At 40.3% G+C, this 17,557-nt stretch overlaps 2 protein-coding genes across 3 annotated transcripts in view; both read left to right on the forward strand.

Moving 5' to 3' along the window:
* The window catches only part of LOC109033369 (uncharacterized), a 358,654-nt gene that overhangs the window by 257,926 nt on the left and 83,171 nt on the right, over nt 1–17,557 (forward strand). For both annotated transcript variants that reach the window (XM_072305106.1, XM_072305107.1), the window contains exon 29: nt 1,450–1,512. In XM_072305106.1, the coding sequence (XP_072161207.1) occupies nt 1,450–1,512 (63 nt within the window). The remainder of the gene's footprint in view (nt 1–1,449; nt 1,513–17,557) is intronic.
* LOC109033372 (venom serine carboxypeptidase) lies at nt 9,922–13,239 on the forward strand. The gene is made up of 2 exons (XM_019045955.2): nt 9,922–10,674; nt 12,450–13,239. Exons 1-2 carry the CDS (start codon nt 10,006–10,008, stop codon nt 13,179–13,181), a joined length of 1,401 nt encoding a protein of 466 aa, XP_018901500.2. The 5' UTR covers nt 9,922–10,005; the 3' UTR covers nt 13,182–13,239.

Consider the following 17,557-nt stretch of genomic DNA (forward strand, 5'->3'; position numbering starts at 1 on the left):
TTTCATCAATTAAAATGAGTATAAGCCATACAGGATTTGCAAACATGTCAAAATCATGAGTTGAATAATGCTGACTCCGCCAGATTAAATATTAGGGCCTAACACAAAGCGGAGCGGCGACGCCCTGGCGCCTACAAACCTAACAGGGATACTTCACGCATTGCGCAACGCGTGAAGTATCCCTGTTAGGTTTGTAGGCGCCAATGCGCGTTTCGCGCTGGCTGCCAGCCTGCCGCACCGCAGCGTGCCACGGAGCTTGAAGCAACTATTTCACACCAGAGCTATTGCATAGTATCATACAAAATTGAAGGCGCTCTAATATATTAGGAATGGCAGGCATCCATCAAAAGTACGAAGCTTTCCTCGCAAATTAAATCAAGATACTACGGCCCAAAAGGAGAGCAGTGGTCCAAAAACTCACTAAGTCCTAGCATCCGTAATTAGTGACGTTTAGCATACCTTTTATCGCCAGGCTGTTGTTTAATCGCCATAGGCTATAAAAGGCTATAAGAAATTGTGTTGCCGGCTATAAAAGCTATTGGAAATCTTACAGCCGGCTGTAGGTCTATGGTATTTTGGAACACAGATTCTACTGCCAATTTTTACCAGGGTCTCTGGGTCAAGGAAAAGGGGTATCTAGACCCTTTGCACTTTTCTCGCTCTGGCTTTCAGCTTATATTTAGATGTTTTGGCGTACGGCTCGTTCCATTAAGAAACGGCACATTGGTAATGGGACTGCTGCGATCTTCAGCCAGAGCAGAAACAAGAGATGTTTCGTACAGAAAATGGCTCAAAAATCACGATGAGTGCATTGCAGAAATCTGAATCACAATCCTAACTTCACAATCTGCCTATGAAATATGCGTTTTTTAAGCTTCCCATACTTCAAAAACGAAACTCCGCCACAAGTGAACATTTCGTTAAAGGAGTCGTTCCATACAACCCTTGCGCACTAGGAATAGGATGCTACGCAATTCAACATGGCCGACGCTCCTGCACGCAAATCGTGAGGAAGGACCATGGTCCTTATCAACGCAAGGGAAATGTAAATATGAATACACGAGTCGATAAAATCCCTCCTCAGAACATGTTTTTTGGTGAGTTGGCGTCAGCAATATTGAACATTCCGTAGCACCCTACAGAGCAAGCATTGCATGGTACTCTTCTTGCGAAACGTTCACCAAAGCCGTAGTATCGTTCTTCAAGTGGGAAGCTTGAAGAACGCCTATTTTCGACGCAGACTGTCAAGTTAAGTTAGTATTTTGGTCTCTCGCGATGCTACTCGTGATTTTGAGCCATTTTATTTAATAAGCAACCCATCTTTTTGCTCTAGAGCTGAACATTTGCAGCAGGCCCATTTACATCCTTTCGGAAAGATATTATCCTAATAAATCATTTATCATAAAAATCATAACCATTCGATAATCATTTATTTCTTTTCTCCTACAGAATCGAGATCCTGACGTGAGGAATGCGGATGATCTAGATGAGACTGACAAGGAATACTATCAGGTAAGACATCACAATACATTACATTTTCGAATACCTTGAAAAAAAGATTGGTAAAATTTACCATTCCTTCACCCTGTATTTCGCACAACGTCAATTGAGAGTCAATTCTGCCAGTAAAAAGATGAGCGTTACTATATCTACCGGCACAGGTATCCATTCCTCTGACAGAATCGACTTGAAGATGGTAGATTTACCATTACCTCCACGCTGTGTGAAATACAGCGTGAAGGGTAAATTCAACCAATCTTCTTTTTTTCTGTGTGCGTATTTCCCGGTGGGTGTATTGCCTATCCAGCGAAACTGAAGGCGAATTTCGCACTGTGCCTCCAGAGCCATTATTTGAAGCGCGATACATTTGAGTACCTCAAACTTTGCGCAACTTTACATATGAATAACTCCTCTTTCAGCTGTATTGAAAATTTTCGACAGCCCTCTGCCTCCGGCTCCTCAATTTCGGCCACGTGGATGAAAATTGCTACGTGCGCGTCGGAGGAAAAACATTATCTCAAGCGAGCGTTGCACCTTGCAGACAGCTCGTACTCGTTTAATGTTTGGCCAGTTTTATTGTTTGCTCTGCTACGTTGGTCCGTGTTTACATTTTCGGACCGAATATCCAAGTTATACCGTGTTCGGCAAGAACATCTTAACTTCAATAGGGTTTATATTCGAATCGTGTGATTCTTACTTAAGATTTCAATGCTGCAGCGCATTGAGTTTTCCTAGAGCAAATCCTCTCCTTTTGCGCACTTCGAGCATCGACAGTGGAGATCATTCAAGTTGGCGACACTGTTTCTTTCATCCATTGAAATCCATTGTGAATAATCGATTGTAGATGAGGGAGTATACTTACGATGAATGCCGATTGTTTTTCATACATTTAAATGGACGAGGGCAGTGTTGCCAATTCTGCCGTTCTGAGTAAAACGCCGAATGAGCATTTGAATGTTGCCAAATTTCCTCCCAGCAAATATTGAATTTTAAAAGAAAGGTATGAATATTTTTCCTTGAAATTTTCAGACTTTTTGGATCAAATTACAAACAAAATCCTCAGAAAAATTGGAGGAGATATGTTCGAAAGTCTCCTGAAAATTCGTGATTTGCCGAAGGAAATGTGGCAACGCCTGATGGCTCATATACGGTGTCCTTACTTAGCATGACATAACTTCGAAGAATACTCTGTGAGAATTGCAGGGTATTCTTACATTTTCTGCAGCTTTGAGGTCGACACTTCTTCCCACTGACGATTTACCTCGGGAAAAAGATCTTTGAAAGCATCGGTAATTTCAGCAGAGAGAGTCTAAAACTTTTCATTGCAGAACCTTCATGGAAAAAAGGTATCACGTTCCTCCCAAAATACTAATTAGGAATGAATGGATGTTTGAATATGACATTAAAGAACACCATTCTTTAAATTTAATTTGTATCAGTCGAACTTAATGACGCTTAACTTGCAGTAAAAGTTTTTAAAAGTTCTTTGTACCCATCAAATTCTTCGTGCGTAATTCAGAGAGAGTGGCAGTCAGAGAAGGAAGTTCTCTTCAAAAGAAACGAAATTAAATCATCTTCTTTGTCTTTGTGAAAGTGTCTTTCCTGTCTCGTAACCGTTAATTTATTCATTTATTTTTATTGCCTTGAGAGATTTCATCCGAACGTCGGTAGAAAGAAAGGGCTGTTAACAAATCTGCCTTTTTTTATTCGGTGGGATCTCTCTGTAAAAGAGTTTGTTTCCAGTGAAAGAGCCCGCAGGTTGTAAAATTAACAGCGGGAGCTTGTAAATAAATATTAGAGTTAACCTGTAATTAATTAACATCCTGATTGTTATTTGTAAGTATAGAACCTTCCTTGGGAATGTTGTCTTATTCTCTCGGAATAAGACACTGAAAAAAAATTCTCGGCGTTTTTACCAAGTCCGTTGTACCTTTACATCTCACTTTTTACCATTATGGTATTTACAAGACAGACTGTAGCTACCTAAAACCAGATTTTACTGTTTTTTTTTTCAGGTAAGATACCACTTTTATTGTAATCATTCCATGTAATTTGCCATTTACTCGGTAATTCTACACAGTCGGTAAAATATTGGCGTTTTACAAGGTCCAGGAAATTACGGAGAAAGTTCAATAATTTTACCGATTTCTGTAAAATTACCATTCCATAATGGTAATTTTACCAAGAAAAACTGAATCGATAGAACCCTGAATTCTTGGTAATTTTACCCTTTTCTTAGTAAATACACCGAGATTTTTTTTTCAGTGTATACAGCATTAATTAACCGACATGTTTTCGCCTTAATTGGCATGATTCTGGATTTCACAATCTTCGACGTGATTCCATGATACCTAGAATTCGTAACTAAAATTTGGAAAAGTGGCAAACGTGCTTGAAAATTCACAGGTTTTGTTCGCTATCCATAAGTTTTCCTCTGTTGTGATGTAAATTTTACTTCTGTTTGAGCTTTCCTGATGCTTGTGTTGGACAGCATCCGTTTCCACTTCGTCTCGAATCCGCTCGCTCGCAGTTGCTTGATCTTTCGGCACGTTCTCTGCGAGTCTGTGCGCGTTATTGTCACTAAGACTAGATAGTTCTAATTTATACTTTTTTCACTCTTGAAGTTGTAATTATTTAGGTTTTTCAATTCGGGGAAAGAGATGTACTTTCAAAAGATTCATTCTAACATCTGCTTTCACGTATCTAGAGATTAAAATGTTATCAATTCTAACGACATCAAAAATAGAAAGCATCGCTTTTTTGTTTGATCTAATCGCGCAGAGACGATTGTGGGTAGTTTTTGAATGGATGTTCAGAAACCTGAAAGGTTTAACAAAATCAGAATTTCGTGAGAGTTTCTTTTCGCGGAAGAGCGAAAACGACTCCTCTTTTTTCTGAATCATGGTGTGCGTTTGTGGAAGTGCTTTTGAAAATCTTAAATAAGAATTTTTTCGATGTATGTGCGTGGTTTAGGAAGAAAATGATTGTTCAATCAATAACAAAATATACGTGTCTAAACGAAATGATAAGATATCAGATGTAACAAAACCAAGAAACCTAACATTTCAAAACTTTTAATGGACTCTATTTTAAAAATAACAGAGTTTTGACAGAAATATTCCTGTATTGGCTTTGAAATCGCGTGAAAAATTAATTTTCACACCTTCTTTCTTAACGCGTGTTTGTCAGTAATCGCGTTTCAATGGCATGTCTGACGATTTTGCTCGTGGTTGAGCCCAAACTTAGTTGTATATGACACCCAAGCGTCAAAATTTTTCCGAGAGTGTTACGCGTATAAACAACTGCATTGGCCCGACTGTCGGCTGAACAGCTTGAGGCGTAAGATAAGTGACCCGCTGAAACAGCTGAAGGCGGCGATGGCTTCTCCAAAGTGGCTCCTACCAGGTGAGATATTTCTGCGCTTTAGCGCGTATGAAATTTGAATTTCCGAAAGGTGATGGGTCGTTTGGTCCGAAGAGTAATACATAAAAATAAAAGTTTCAGAGCCTATAACATTTTTCATCCACTTAAACGGCCAATTTTAAATTGAAAGGAAGGCCAACCTCGCGTGAATGTAAAGATAACCTACATCGGCTCTTCACCATCGGCGACGCACTGGAGGAAGGGAGGAAAGGCGTGTCCCAAAATTTACTAGGCTTTACCCGAAAAAAGTTTAAAGATTTTAGTAAATATTCGGGACGAAAATATTTTTTAATTCCATTTCAATCAATTTTTTGGAAAGAACGATTGGAAACTGATTTTGTGACGACTCAATTTTTCAATTTTTTTTTAAAGCGTGCCAGTAGGGCTCGCTTTTTGAAATCACTCGGATGTACCATAGTACAGCACACCGATCAACCAATGCTATTCAACGGGCCGTCCAAATATTTTTTTCCTCGGACCCGTTTTCTTGTCTTTGAATCATTATACTGTCAAGCCCTGATGGTCTCTTACCAAAAAACCGAATGAACTGCTAATTGGGAACCCTTGAGAACATTTTCCTGTCAAAACCGTATTATTTCATTTGACAAAAACCTCATAGAAGCTTTCTTACGCTCGGAGGACTCAACTCTAGAACCTTCTTTCCCGCCAAAACTGTTTAGCCAATGAGCGTCTTGCACTGCAAGTGCAATCTGTGATGAGCCTCGTGACTCTTTATACCATGTACTAACCGTGGCCCCTGCAGAAATCCACTCAAACCATTGCAGTTATCTCCCGATATAGCTTTGGATGTCAGGTTTCGAGCAAGGCAATAAAAGACGGCGAGGAGAGGGTCGCCTCGTCGAACCTATTATCTTCCACGCCCGATTAACCATTCACCGTGACGCCAGGATCCACCAAAGAGCCTCCCAAAAAAGAGGCTGATTTTGGCCCCTTTTTAGGTATTCGATTCGACCATCGGACCAAGGTTTAAATGGAAGCTTATAGTAACAGAAAACTCAGGAAAAAATTTCAAGATGAGTATAGGAACCGTTTTCGAGTTACGGGGGGGCAAAGGGGTCACAATCTGGCCTAATTTTTTGCTGTTTTCTTGTAGAATTGATGTATCGGCGGGGTTCTTATCGTTGTTTACGCATGTGTAGCACATGGATTCCTACTTGTTTTTACACGTAGAATCGATTTTTAACGTTGCCGAATCGATATATTGATCAGTTAAATCGATTTTGAACGATTTTTTAAGGAAAGTCGATGCCATTTCAGGATTGAAATTGTTTATTTTCGATTCATGAATGAATAAATGCACCTGAAATGACTGAAGCACATGTAACCCTATGTATTTTGACGCGGAGAATTGATTTATAACATTGACGAGTCGATTTATCTACAGTTTGTATCGAATTTTTGCGACTTTTTACGGAAAATCGATGACTTAGCGGAATTAAAATCGAGTTTGCTCCATCCGAGATCGGAGATATGTACCCAACATGATTGGAGCACATCGACTCTTACGTATTTTTATACGTGGAATCGATATATAACCTCGATAAGTCAATATATCGATCAATTGTATTGAATTGATGCGATTTTTTGCGGAAAATCGATGGTTTATCGGGATTGAGATCGGTGTCTCTCCGTCCAAGATCGGAGAAATGTACCCTTCATGATTGGAGCACATCAATTCTTACGTAATTCTGCACGTAGAATCAATTTTAAACGTCGATGCGTCGATATATCGATCTGACATACACAACTCTTGCGATTTTTTACGGATATTCGATGGTTCTTTTGGATTGGCATTGGAAAGATCTAACAGACATGACTGGAGCACATCGATTCGTGTGTGATTATTCTCGCAAAATCAATTTTTGAAGTCCACGAGTCGATTTATTGACTGATCATAATGACTTCATGTGATTGGAACCAAATCCATTGACATACCAGAGTGAATGAGTGAATGAATGACTTCACTTAAAATGATTTAAGGAGATACATACACGCATCTACCTTTTTATGGAACAGTATGAGAATTCCGGATCAGCATATTTGAAGGAAGATTAACTGTCCCTCGAGTTGGCCGAGTATGACCGCAATCGATGAATCGACTCGCCAACCTTAAAAATGATTCTACGTGTAAAAGTACGTGGACACGGCGTGCTCCGACCATGTTAGGTGCATATCTCCACCCTCGGACTGTAAGTAACCAATTTCATTCCTGATCAAAAAATCGATTTTCCATAAAAATCACAAGAAGTCAATACGTCGACTGGACGATTTTCCATAAAAATCACAAGAAGTCAATACGTCGACTGGACGTATTGACTTCTTGTGATTTTTATGGAAAATCGATTTTTTGATCAGGAATGAAATTGGTTACTTACAGTCCGAGGGTGGAGATATGCACCTAACATGGTCGGAGCACGCCGTGTCCACGTACTTTTACACGTAGAATCATTTTTAAGGTTGGCGAGTCGATTCATCGATTGCGGTCATACTCGGCCAACTCGAGGGACAGTTAATCTTCCTTCAAATATGCTGATCCGGAATTCTCATACTGTTCCATAAAAAGGTAGATGCGTGTATGTATCTCCTTAAATCATTTTAAGTGAAGTCATTCATTCACTCATTCACTCTGGTATGTCAATGGATTTGGTTCCAATCACATGAAGTCATTATGATCAGTCAATAAATCGACTCGTGGACTTCAAAAATTGATTTTGCGAGAATAATCACACACGAATCGATGTGCTCCAGTCATGTCTGTTAGATCTTTCCAATGCCAATCCAAAAGAACCATCGAATATCCGTAAAAAATCGCAAGAGTTGTGTATGTCAGATCGATATATCGACGCATCGACGTTTAAAATTGATTCTACGTGCAGAATTACGTAAGAATTGATGTGCTCCAATCATGAAGGGTACATTTCTCCGATCTTGGACGGAGAGACACCGATCTCAATCCCGATAAACCATCGATTTTCCGCAAAAAATCGCATCAATTCAATACAATTGATCGATATATTGACTTATCGAGGTTATATATCGATTCCACGTATAAAAATACGTAAGAGTCGATGTGCTCCAATCATGTTGGGTACATATCTCCGATCTCGGATGGAGCAAACTCGATTTTAATTCCGCTAAGTCATCGATTTTCCGTAAAAAGTCGCAAAAATTCGATACAAACTGTAGATAAATCGACTCGTCAATGTTATAAATCAATTCTCCGCGTCAAAATACATAGGGTTACATGTGCTTCAGTCATTTCAGGTGCATTTATTCATTCATGAATCGAAAATAAACAATTTCAATCCTGAAATGGCATCGACTTTCCTTAAAAAATCGTTCAAAATCGATTTAACTGATCAATATATCGATTCGGCAACGTTAAAAATCGATTCTACGTGTAAAAACAAGTAGGAATCCATGTGCTACACATGCGTAAACAACGATAAGAACCCCGCCGATACATCAATTCTACAAGAAAACAGCAAAAAATTAGGCCAGATTGTGACCCCTTTGCCCCCCCGTAACTCGAAAACGGTTCCTATACTCATCTTGAAATTTTTTCCTGAGTTTTCTGTTACTATAAGCTTCCATTTAAACCTTGGTCCGATGGTCGAATCGAATACCTAAAAAGGGGCCAAATTTTGGGAGGCTCTTTTCACAAAAATTGTTTTCCGTCTATTTAGCGAGTTTTTCCTTACTTTCCGTTAAAGTACAAATAAAAAGAGACCTCATTTGTAAAAATCGGCCGAATAGGAGAGAAGTTACAGTTCGAAATCCAAAGAGATTAACTCAACGCGATTTCGATGCACGGCAGTTCGCCCAAATCACGGTCGTGCGAAATGCCGCATATCAGCTTAAAATCAAGATAATTGGACGGAATCTCTAAAATCAATTTACATTCAACGTTCATGAATCAATATTTTCTCCCAAATTTAGCAAAAAGTACCAATTGATGCAAATAACAAAGACGTGAAAATAGTAGGTATGTGTCCAACATTTTAGTTATTCGGCACGCTTTTCCAACATATTCATGTTGGATTTTTCTGCTTGTTTTTTTTGAGAAGGCCCGTCTGGACCTATTTTGCAGCAAGAGAAGTCCCTGGACCTTCTTTTGGAGTAGAAGGAGTCCCCCATGCCTCCCTCAGTTGGATAATTCTCTAGTCCCTCAGACCTCTCTTGTTAAAGTGCCCCTCCCGCCTCCTATCCACCCCCCTAAAAGAAAAAAAATTCCAGTTTCGTTAATCCCCTTAAGACGCAAGTAGGAATTAACTATATTTCAACGTTGCATAATGTCTACGTGTTAATTTGTTGAAAAAAAAATTGTCGCCATTTTTAACTGTAAAAATTCTTCCGATTCTTTGCAAAAATGAGAATACAGTCGTATATGTATACGACATACATGTCATAGAAAAATGAAATAATTTTACAACCTTTCAATGCAGTAATTTTCCTCCGTCTGGGGAACTATGGAGTGTTCCTCTCATTTCGCGACATTTTTTAACCGCTCAATTATTTATAATGAATCATCCACTAATTCAAATTGAATTAGATTATCGTGTATATTTGTAAACCCTATTGTCTTGCCTCATGCATGTCTAAACAAATGAGTACTTATTCAACTTATCTCACCGATAGAATCCCAGTCAGATTCTGAGTGCCGACAACTTCAACTCAAGGGTTTTTCATAAATTATCTTTTTTCAATCAACTACCTCTGGACCCCTCAACAACTAAATTGTTGAACGAATTACAAACAAACTCAAGAACACGTCTCAGTATTGAACTGTCCGTTCCAGGAAAATAACCTGCATTTTAAAGATAAAGTCCACCCATTATATGTATAGCAGTTATATTCGATAAAGGAATGATTAGGAAGATAGGTGAATCTGCGACCATAAATACAAAATTCAAGCTCGTTTTGATTCAGTGATTATAGCGACCGGGACCCGTTATTTCAAACGTTGCAAAAATATAATATAAAACAGCCGGAAAATCATTTTTCCAAGAAACGTACTATTTTTATTTCAATCCGCCGTGTTGAGAAAAGTGCGTTTTTATCATGGCTCGTTTTAATTTTGTTTTTTTGATAACACTCTCGCTGACGACTTCCATTTCCGCATTCATCGACCACTACGGTTACAAAAAGATAAAATCCTCCATTCCATCAGGACTAACGGCGGACGACGCACTCTTCCTGACACCCTACATCAAGAAAGGCCAAATCGCGGAAGCACAAAAATTGGCCCAAGCCCCACCGCTGATGAAAAACGTTGAAAGCTTCGCCGGATATTTAACGGTAAACGAGACCTACAGCTCGAATCTCTTCTTCTGGCTATTCAAGAGCCAACTTGGCGACTGGCTGAAGCAACCGACGATCCTATGGCTACAGGGCGGTCCAGGCGTCAGTTCTCTTTTCGGTCTCTTCTCGGAGATCGGACCGTTTTCCGTCACGGATTCTCTGAGATTGAAAAGGCGGGAGTACTCTTGGAACCGGAAATGCAATCTGTTGTTCTTCGATCAACCTGTTGGAACCGGATACAGCTTTACGAAGACTTACTACGGTTTTGCGAAAAATGAGACCGACGTGGCGAGGGACCTATACACAGCTTTGGTTCAACTGTTCACGCTTTTTCCGAGTCTGCAGAGGAACAAGTTCTTCATCGCGGGAGAGTCCTATGCCGGGAAGTACATCCCTGCGATCGGGCACAAGATCTACCATGAGAACAAGGTATTCATTCTCAGTGCCATTATATTTAAAATTATTCTGATTACATTTTGCAATTAGGAACTACAATTTCTGGCTCCATCTTGAAATATTGTATGGACCATTAGTTTACTGGTAAAAAAAAAACATATTGGATCTAGAGTCCAGACTCTTAAAAGCATCGACAAGAAAAAAAACTCTTGATTCAATCGGATTTTTGCTTAAATAAAGAACCAAGCCTCTTAATTTGAGCGGATTTCCTTTTGATTTGAGCAAAAATCTGATTGAATCAAGAGTATTTTTTCTTGTCAATGTTTTTAAGAGTCTGGACTCTAGATCCGATGTGTTTTTTTTCCAGTGTTTAACCATACAAATAAGCGTTTTTACAAATGAGCCAGAAATTTTAGTTCTGAATTGCAAATTGTAGTTCATTGACTCTATTTGGACTCAGAATCAGCCTAACTACATTCCATGCTTCCTAAGTTCTTCTCAGGGGTTCTTTTTCCATAGAGACTCAAAAAGCATAGCGCCTGGAAGTTTGTGAAAGATTAGAAACAATTTTTTCAGAAAATATCGAGCGAGAACGAAAAAATGAAACATGAGAAGGAATAGGGTGACGGTTAATGTAGTTAGGTGATTCTGGTTAGGTCCGTTTATATGTAATATCTCTCTGGGGTTCATGAAAAAAGGAATCAACCAAAATAATACCAACACGAGGAGTTTTTGCAATTGATTTGATTGTACTTTTAAAAGCTTCAATGAAGAGGAGCAAATACATCAAGGATAAATACTCGATTTTTATATTTTCATAGCAAAAAATTGACCTTCTTAAAACCTCTATTTGATTCTTTATTATCAACTACTTAACAGATATTTTTTTCCCTTTCCCTATAACCTCCTAGATTTTTAAGATTGATCGACCGATTCATTTTGAGTTTAGATTTTACTTTTGCTTCGGTGTTTTGATTGTTGAATGAAGAAAATTTAGTTTCGCTCTGAGTTTGGCTCTAGTTTTTTGAAAAAGCATTGGAAGGAACATAGAAGGATAACCGAGTTCTGCGGAGAATAAAGCGCTCTCGCTTCATTGCTTTTACACAGTGCTCTTACAATAGTCAAAATAGATTTCACATTCCATCCACTTACCCATCATTGTAACTAAGGCTAGACATTTTGGTAGGGCCTGGAATAAACTATGAGTCTCGTAAAAGCAACAAAACTCTTTTCCTCGCGTTCTACCAGGGCTTCTTTTAGCCTTTGAAAAGAGGTTTTTCGTTAAATTTAGAGCAGAAATATCGTATTTTATACACGGAGAAAAAAATCTTCGCGCGTATGGGACCCGAAGTTGAGGTCATATGGATCTCTGAAGTTTTTGGATCACGTATTGAAAAACTTGAGGTCGAGCTGCAGAAGTTCGGGTCAGACATCTGAAGTACTTCAATATAAACCGAAGGAATCGGGTCACACATCTGATGATCACAGGAACTTCGGGTCCCCATACGCGCGAAGATTTTTTTCTCCGTGTATAAAATACGATATTTCTGCTCTAAATTTAATTTATGCCGGTGCATACCGAAGTGCATCGATGTCCGATCGGAACTTCGGCAGCGCGACCTCAAGTTCTCGGATGCGTGATCTGAAAACTTCAGAGATCCATATGACCTCAACTTCGGGTCCCATGCACGAAGTTTTTTTCTGCGTGTACTGTGCGTTTAATTATAGAAGCAAATCTTGAATCAAAAGTCAAGCGTTTTAGGCAAAACGTCATGCAACCAACCCCACTTACTTCCCGGCTTTTCCAGGTCCCAGGCGCCGCGCTCAAAATCAACCTGGGAGGACTAATGATCGGCAACGGTCTGACCGACCCCGAGAACATGCTCTACTACAGCGACTTCCTCTACAAAATCGGTCTGGTAGACGATAAAACGCGGGCCAAACTCAAAGAGTACGAGAACTACGCTCGCAAGGATATCAAGGACGAAGAATATCGCGACGCTCTGGACTGGCTCAATTTCGAGTTCAACCACATCCTCGGAACCACCGGTTTCATGTACCCTTACGATTTCACCAACGATAAAATCGGGATCGACGATCGGGTCATCAAATTCGTGCAGAAGAAGAAAGTCAGGAAAGCCATCCATGTCGGGAGCTACGAATTCAACGACTTTTACATGCCGTACAACTACTTGATGAATGACATGATGCAGTCGGTTAGGCCTTGGGTCGAGGAGCTACTCACGGCGGAGGAGTTTCCAATTATGTTCTACAGTGGTCAACTGGATATTATCGTCGCTTACCCCCTGAGCGTCGCGTTTTATGATAAGTTAGAGTGGCCTCGTACTAGCGAGTATCGTGAGGCTAAACGATGTCAGTTTAGGGTGGGGGTTGACGTCGCTGGGTATTTCAAGACTGCCGGGACGTTTACGGAAGTCATGGTGAGGAATACGGGTCACATGGTGCCTCTCACGCAACCTCGATGGGCGTTCGAGCTTATGGATAGGTTTATCACGAACAGTTCTTATTTTAAATGCTGAGTATTTATTCATATGTATGTTTTTTCAATAAACACAAACTCGATTGGTGTGGAATTAACATGCAGCTAGTGGTTTTCTTTCCTCAAAAGTGACCACAATTTTAGTTGGGGGTGGATAAAAAATTTGTCATGCAACTAGACTGCCATGCTGAGGATAGACCCCGTATGAACCTAAAGACGTTGCCAAATTTCCTTTGATAAACTACAAATTTACAGAGAAATTTGTGATTATTTTTCCTCCAATTTTTCAGATAATTTCTATCAATCCCCATTCATTCTTATGTCCCTCAACTATCGAACACACCCCATCTTTCCACATACACATAGTTCCATTTAGCATAAATACGTTTAGTTTGCTGGTAGACGGTATTGTTTCTCAGCTATCGATATCTAAATATATGTTTATTCCGTGTGCAACGGACAAATTAATAGCGCCAAAAATTTATTCCACGGATTTACGGCCGGCAGCGGAATCGACGTCGCAGCCGCCCTTGAGCAGGAACTTAACACCGGTGACCCTAGATGCAGCTCCCGAATTTGAGTTGTAAAACCACCACAAGGTGAGCGTGTGGTGGTAGTTAAAGCATTCAAAATAGCGCAATATCGGCTATGCAAAACACCTCACACTTCAGATAATCTTACGCCGCGTCGTACGGCTCTGGCCACCACCTCCGTTCTATCGTTCGGCTCATTGTCAGTTGCAAGACAGCTGAGATGACAATTATCAGTGGCGAGGCGTGAGTGATCGACTATCGATATTTCCCCATTTGCAGCTATGATGAAAGATCGCTTATCAAAGTGCACTGGAAAAAAAACACATTGGATCTAGAGTTCAGACTCTTGAAAACACTGACAAGAAAAAATATTCTTGATTCAATCGGATTTTTGCTTGAATCAAAAGGAAATCCGCTCATATTAAGAGGCTTGGTTCTTGATTTAAGCTAGATTCTGATTGAATCAAGAGTATTTTTTCTTGTCGATGTTTTTAAGAGTCTGGACTCTAGATCCAATGTATTTTTTTTCCAGTGTGTTTGTTGCAAACACCCACCGGAAAAAAAAACTCTGGCCGTAGAAGTCGTACTCACGAGCTGTATAGATATACCTTGCGCGTTCCAGACTCAGGGGCTGAAAGTTCCGGGCGTAGCTGTAGCACCCGGAGCAGACGAAGCCACGGCTCCACCACCCGGAACTTTTGGCCTCTGAGCCCGGAACGGATAGCGTGTTCATGTAGTCCGAAAATTGTATTTCAGTGCCCTGTTTATCGATCCTTTTCCATAGGTTTAAATGGCAGATCAATCGATATATCGCAAAGCACGCCACGCCGCCGGGTTCGTCTTTCCTGCGTGACCTTACTGGACTACATTTTGCAATGAGAAACTACTATCTTTAGCTTCGAAAACCTTCATTAATATCGGCCGTAGAAACTTAGCGTTGGAACAGATTTCACTATGTTTTACTAATCAACAAGCTGAAACCACCAAAAGACGATTCTGTGTAAGCGCAACTGATTCTTTACAGGGTGATATTCTAATGGTGTGTGTTCTTCGTATTGTTTGCTACGTAAAATTGTTAAGAAGTGACACGATGAAAGTAAATGCTGAGATTTAGAGCTTGCTTAGTGGCCCACGCGGTAAGACCTAAGAGTAAATTCGATAAGAAATTCAACTCTTGCTTGTTTTGACCATAAACGCCTTGTTGGGACATTCTGGTCCGCTCGTAAAATCCGTGTGATGCTCGCATTAAACACAGATAAATCGCTTAAATTGAAAAATTCCGCGAATTCAATCAACCGACAAACGACCTATTTTCGACATATGTCGCTACACATTTTTTAGTTAAATCTTTCCCATTGGGTTTTTTTCCCTCTTCCTCTTTCATACGCGGACGAATATAACTTGCTCCAGTGGCGAGGCGTGAATGATCGATATCGATTATCAATATCTTCCCATTTGAAGGTATGGTAAAAAATCGATTAGTAAGATTTTCGTTGGGAACACCCTGTTTATCTATCCTTTCCCATTGGTATAAATGTTGGTTCAATCGATATATCACAAAGCACGCCACGCCACTGCTATTTGTTTGGTCGGCGGAGTTCAAATCTAAAAGCGCTCCAATGGACATGTAACAAACCTCTGTATTGTATCTTGTGTCTCTTGGTCCATATTGCAAATCTCAGAATCAGGTGGAAACTCTACCAACCAATAGAACCCGAATCTGACCAGCGGCGCTGGCATGGCGTGGCGTGCTTTGCGATATAATGATTGAGCTGTCATATAAACCCATCGAAAAGAATCGATAAACAGGGTGTTGCAACGAAAACCTTAATGATCGATTCTTTACCATAGCTTCAAATGAGGATTTATCGATAGTCCATCAATCACGCCACGCCACTGACGCAGACGTAACGTAACAGATCAGTTAGCACGCATTACAGACATTTTAGGCCGTTGAAACGCACAGTCTTGAATGACAAAAGTTGTAGGGCCACCGGACTTGTATGTTGTTATAAAACCAATCTAACCTAACCTGACCTAACAGAACGATATTTTGGCCGAAACAGCCTGACTTCTTCTAACCTAATTTAACCTAACCTAACCTAGCAACCTAACCTGACCTCTCGGACTTCTTTTTTGGCCAATAAATGCCGTTTTCTGTCAAGATTTTGGTTGCGAGGTCACGAAGAATGGCCCCACAACCATAGGGGGGCTCCACAACCTGGAGTAGAAGCGTGTGGAGGCCCCATAACCATACTGCCGTGCTAAGAAAAAACACCATATAAGCCTTCAGACGTTGCCAAGTTTCCTTCGATAAACCAAAATTACTGGGGAATTCGGAAATATTTTTTTTCAAAATTTTCAGAGAATTTTGTACGCAATTCAATCTGAAATATCTGAAAATTGCAAGGAAAAATGTGTATGAATGTTAACAAAATTGCATGTTTTGTCGAGGCAAATTTGGCAACCCTCGAATGTTCATACGGCGTTTTTCCTTAGCACGGCAACGTAGATCATACAATCCCAGAGCTGACTGACTGGCTGCGGCCACACGCGGCACAAGGCGGCCATCTGGCCGTCAGTGTCCAAGTTAGCCTGCCTGGTCAGCTGGCAGACGGACACATGACACTGGGCAGTTGTAGCGCAGTGGTGGATGCCTTTGGCCGCATTGTCTCATTCACACTCGCCGATGTAATTAGCAGTACGAGAGGTATGCCATTAATTCCGCAGCGTCACGCTTTGCCGTGCTAAGGAAAAACGCCATATGAACCCTCAGACGTTGCCTTATTTCCGTTGATAAGAAGCATATTTAGTGGGAATATCTTGAATAATTTCCCTCGCGTTTTTCAGACAATTTTGTTCGCAATTTATTCTGAACTCCATGAAAATTTCAAGGGAAAATATGCGCAAATTTTCTCACAAATACAGGTTTTACCCGGGGAAATCTGGCAACATTCGAATGTGCATACGGCGTTCTTCCTTAACGCGGCGGCGCTCCACTCTGAGATCGGTCCGCGGCCTTCGGTCCGATCTCGGCGAGCTGCAGGCGCCACACTAAAGAAGAACGTTTTTTGAACCCTTAGACGTTGCCAAATTTTCGTTCATGAAACACGCGTTTACCGGGAAAATTGTGTGTTGTGCTTGTTTTCAATTTTGTATAGGCTTTCCGTCGCAATTCGTTTTAAAACATCTGATAACAGCGAGAAAAATTTACATATTCTCCCTCAGAATTAAATATTTTATCGGAGAGAAATTTGGCAGCATTCGAATGGATGTACGGCGTTTTGATTTAGCATTGCGGCACATGTATTAGACTCGATTGTCGATAAACCAAATAAAACAGTTCGCTTAGGGATAATGGTGGACTCTCATTGACTGATGATTGACTGCGGGCCGATTATTGAAATTGATGGGCAAATCTATAGACACAGAAGACAAAATGGCTCCTATTGGTGGAAACGAGTGGTTGCAATGGACAAAAGAGGTTGGTAATAGACTAACTAACGGCAACCCACCAGAGACCCTATACTTGGATCATCATTTTCTTTCTTAGTCTACAGGAACCGCCCATTTTAACTGATAGGATCGCTCCATACTGCCTACGTCTTCTTTGTTTATCGCTTTGTCTATCAATTTCAATTATCAGTTGCTGAGCACAGAATAATATCCGTTGAACACTCGGAAAGAAAACCTAAGTTTTAGGACAGACCTCAGATCTTATGGAGCTGGAATCACTCAGTCTACAAAACTGAAGTCTTCTGCAATTATTGCAAGTATTCAATATGGCTGCCAAAACTTGTGTGTTGTGTGCCAAAAATAGGGAAATTCCTAACAATTTCACTGTTCATTGCCATTTATTTATACTCATACGAATCGAAAATCT

This window comes from Bemisia tabaci, chromosome 10 (genome assembly GCF_918797505.1).
Source record: "Bemisia tabaci chromosome 10, PGI_BMITA_v3".
NCBI classification, from domain to species: domain Eukaryota; kingdom Metazoa; phylum Arthropoda; class Insecta; order Hemiptera; family Aleyrodidae; genus Bemisia; species Bemisia tabaci.

Bases quoted from the DNA above. Each gene is read 5' to 3' on its own strand.
- LOC109033372 (XM_019045955.2), top strand. From the start codon at position 10,006: ATGGCTCGTTTTAATTTTGTTTTTTTGATAACACTCTCGCTGACGACT. The intron at 10,675-12,449 runs GTATTCATTCTC...CGGCTTTTCCAG, and splicing joins AGATCTACCATGAGAACAAG to GTCCCAGGCGCCGCGCTCAA.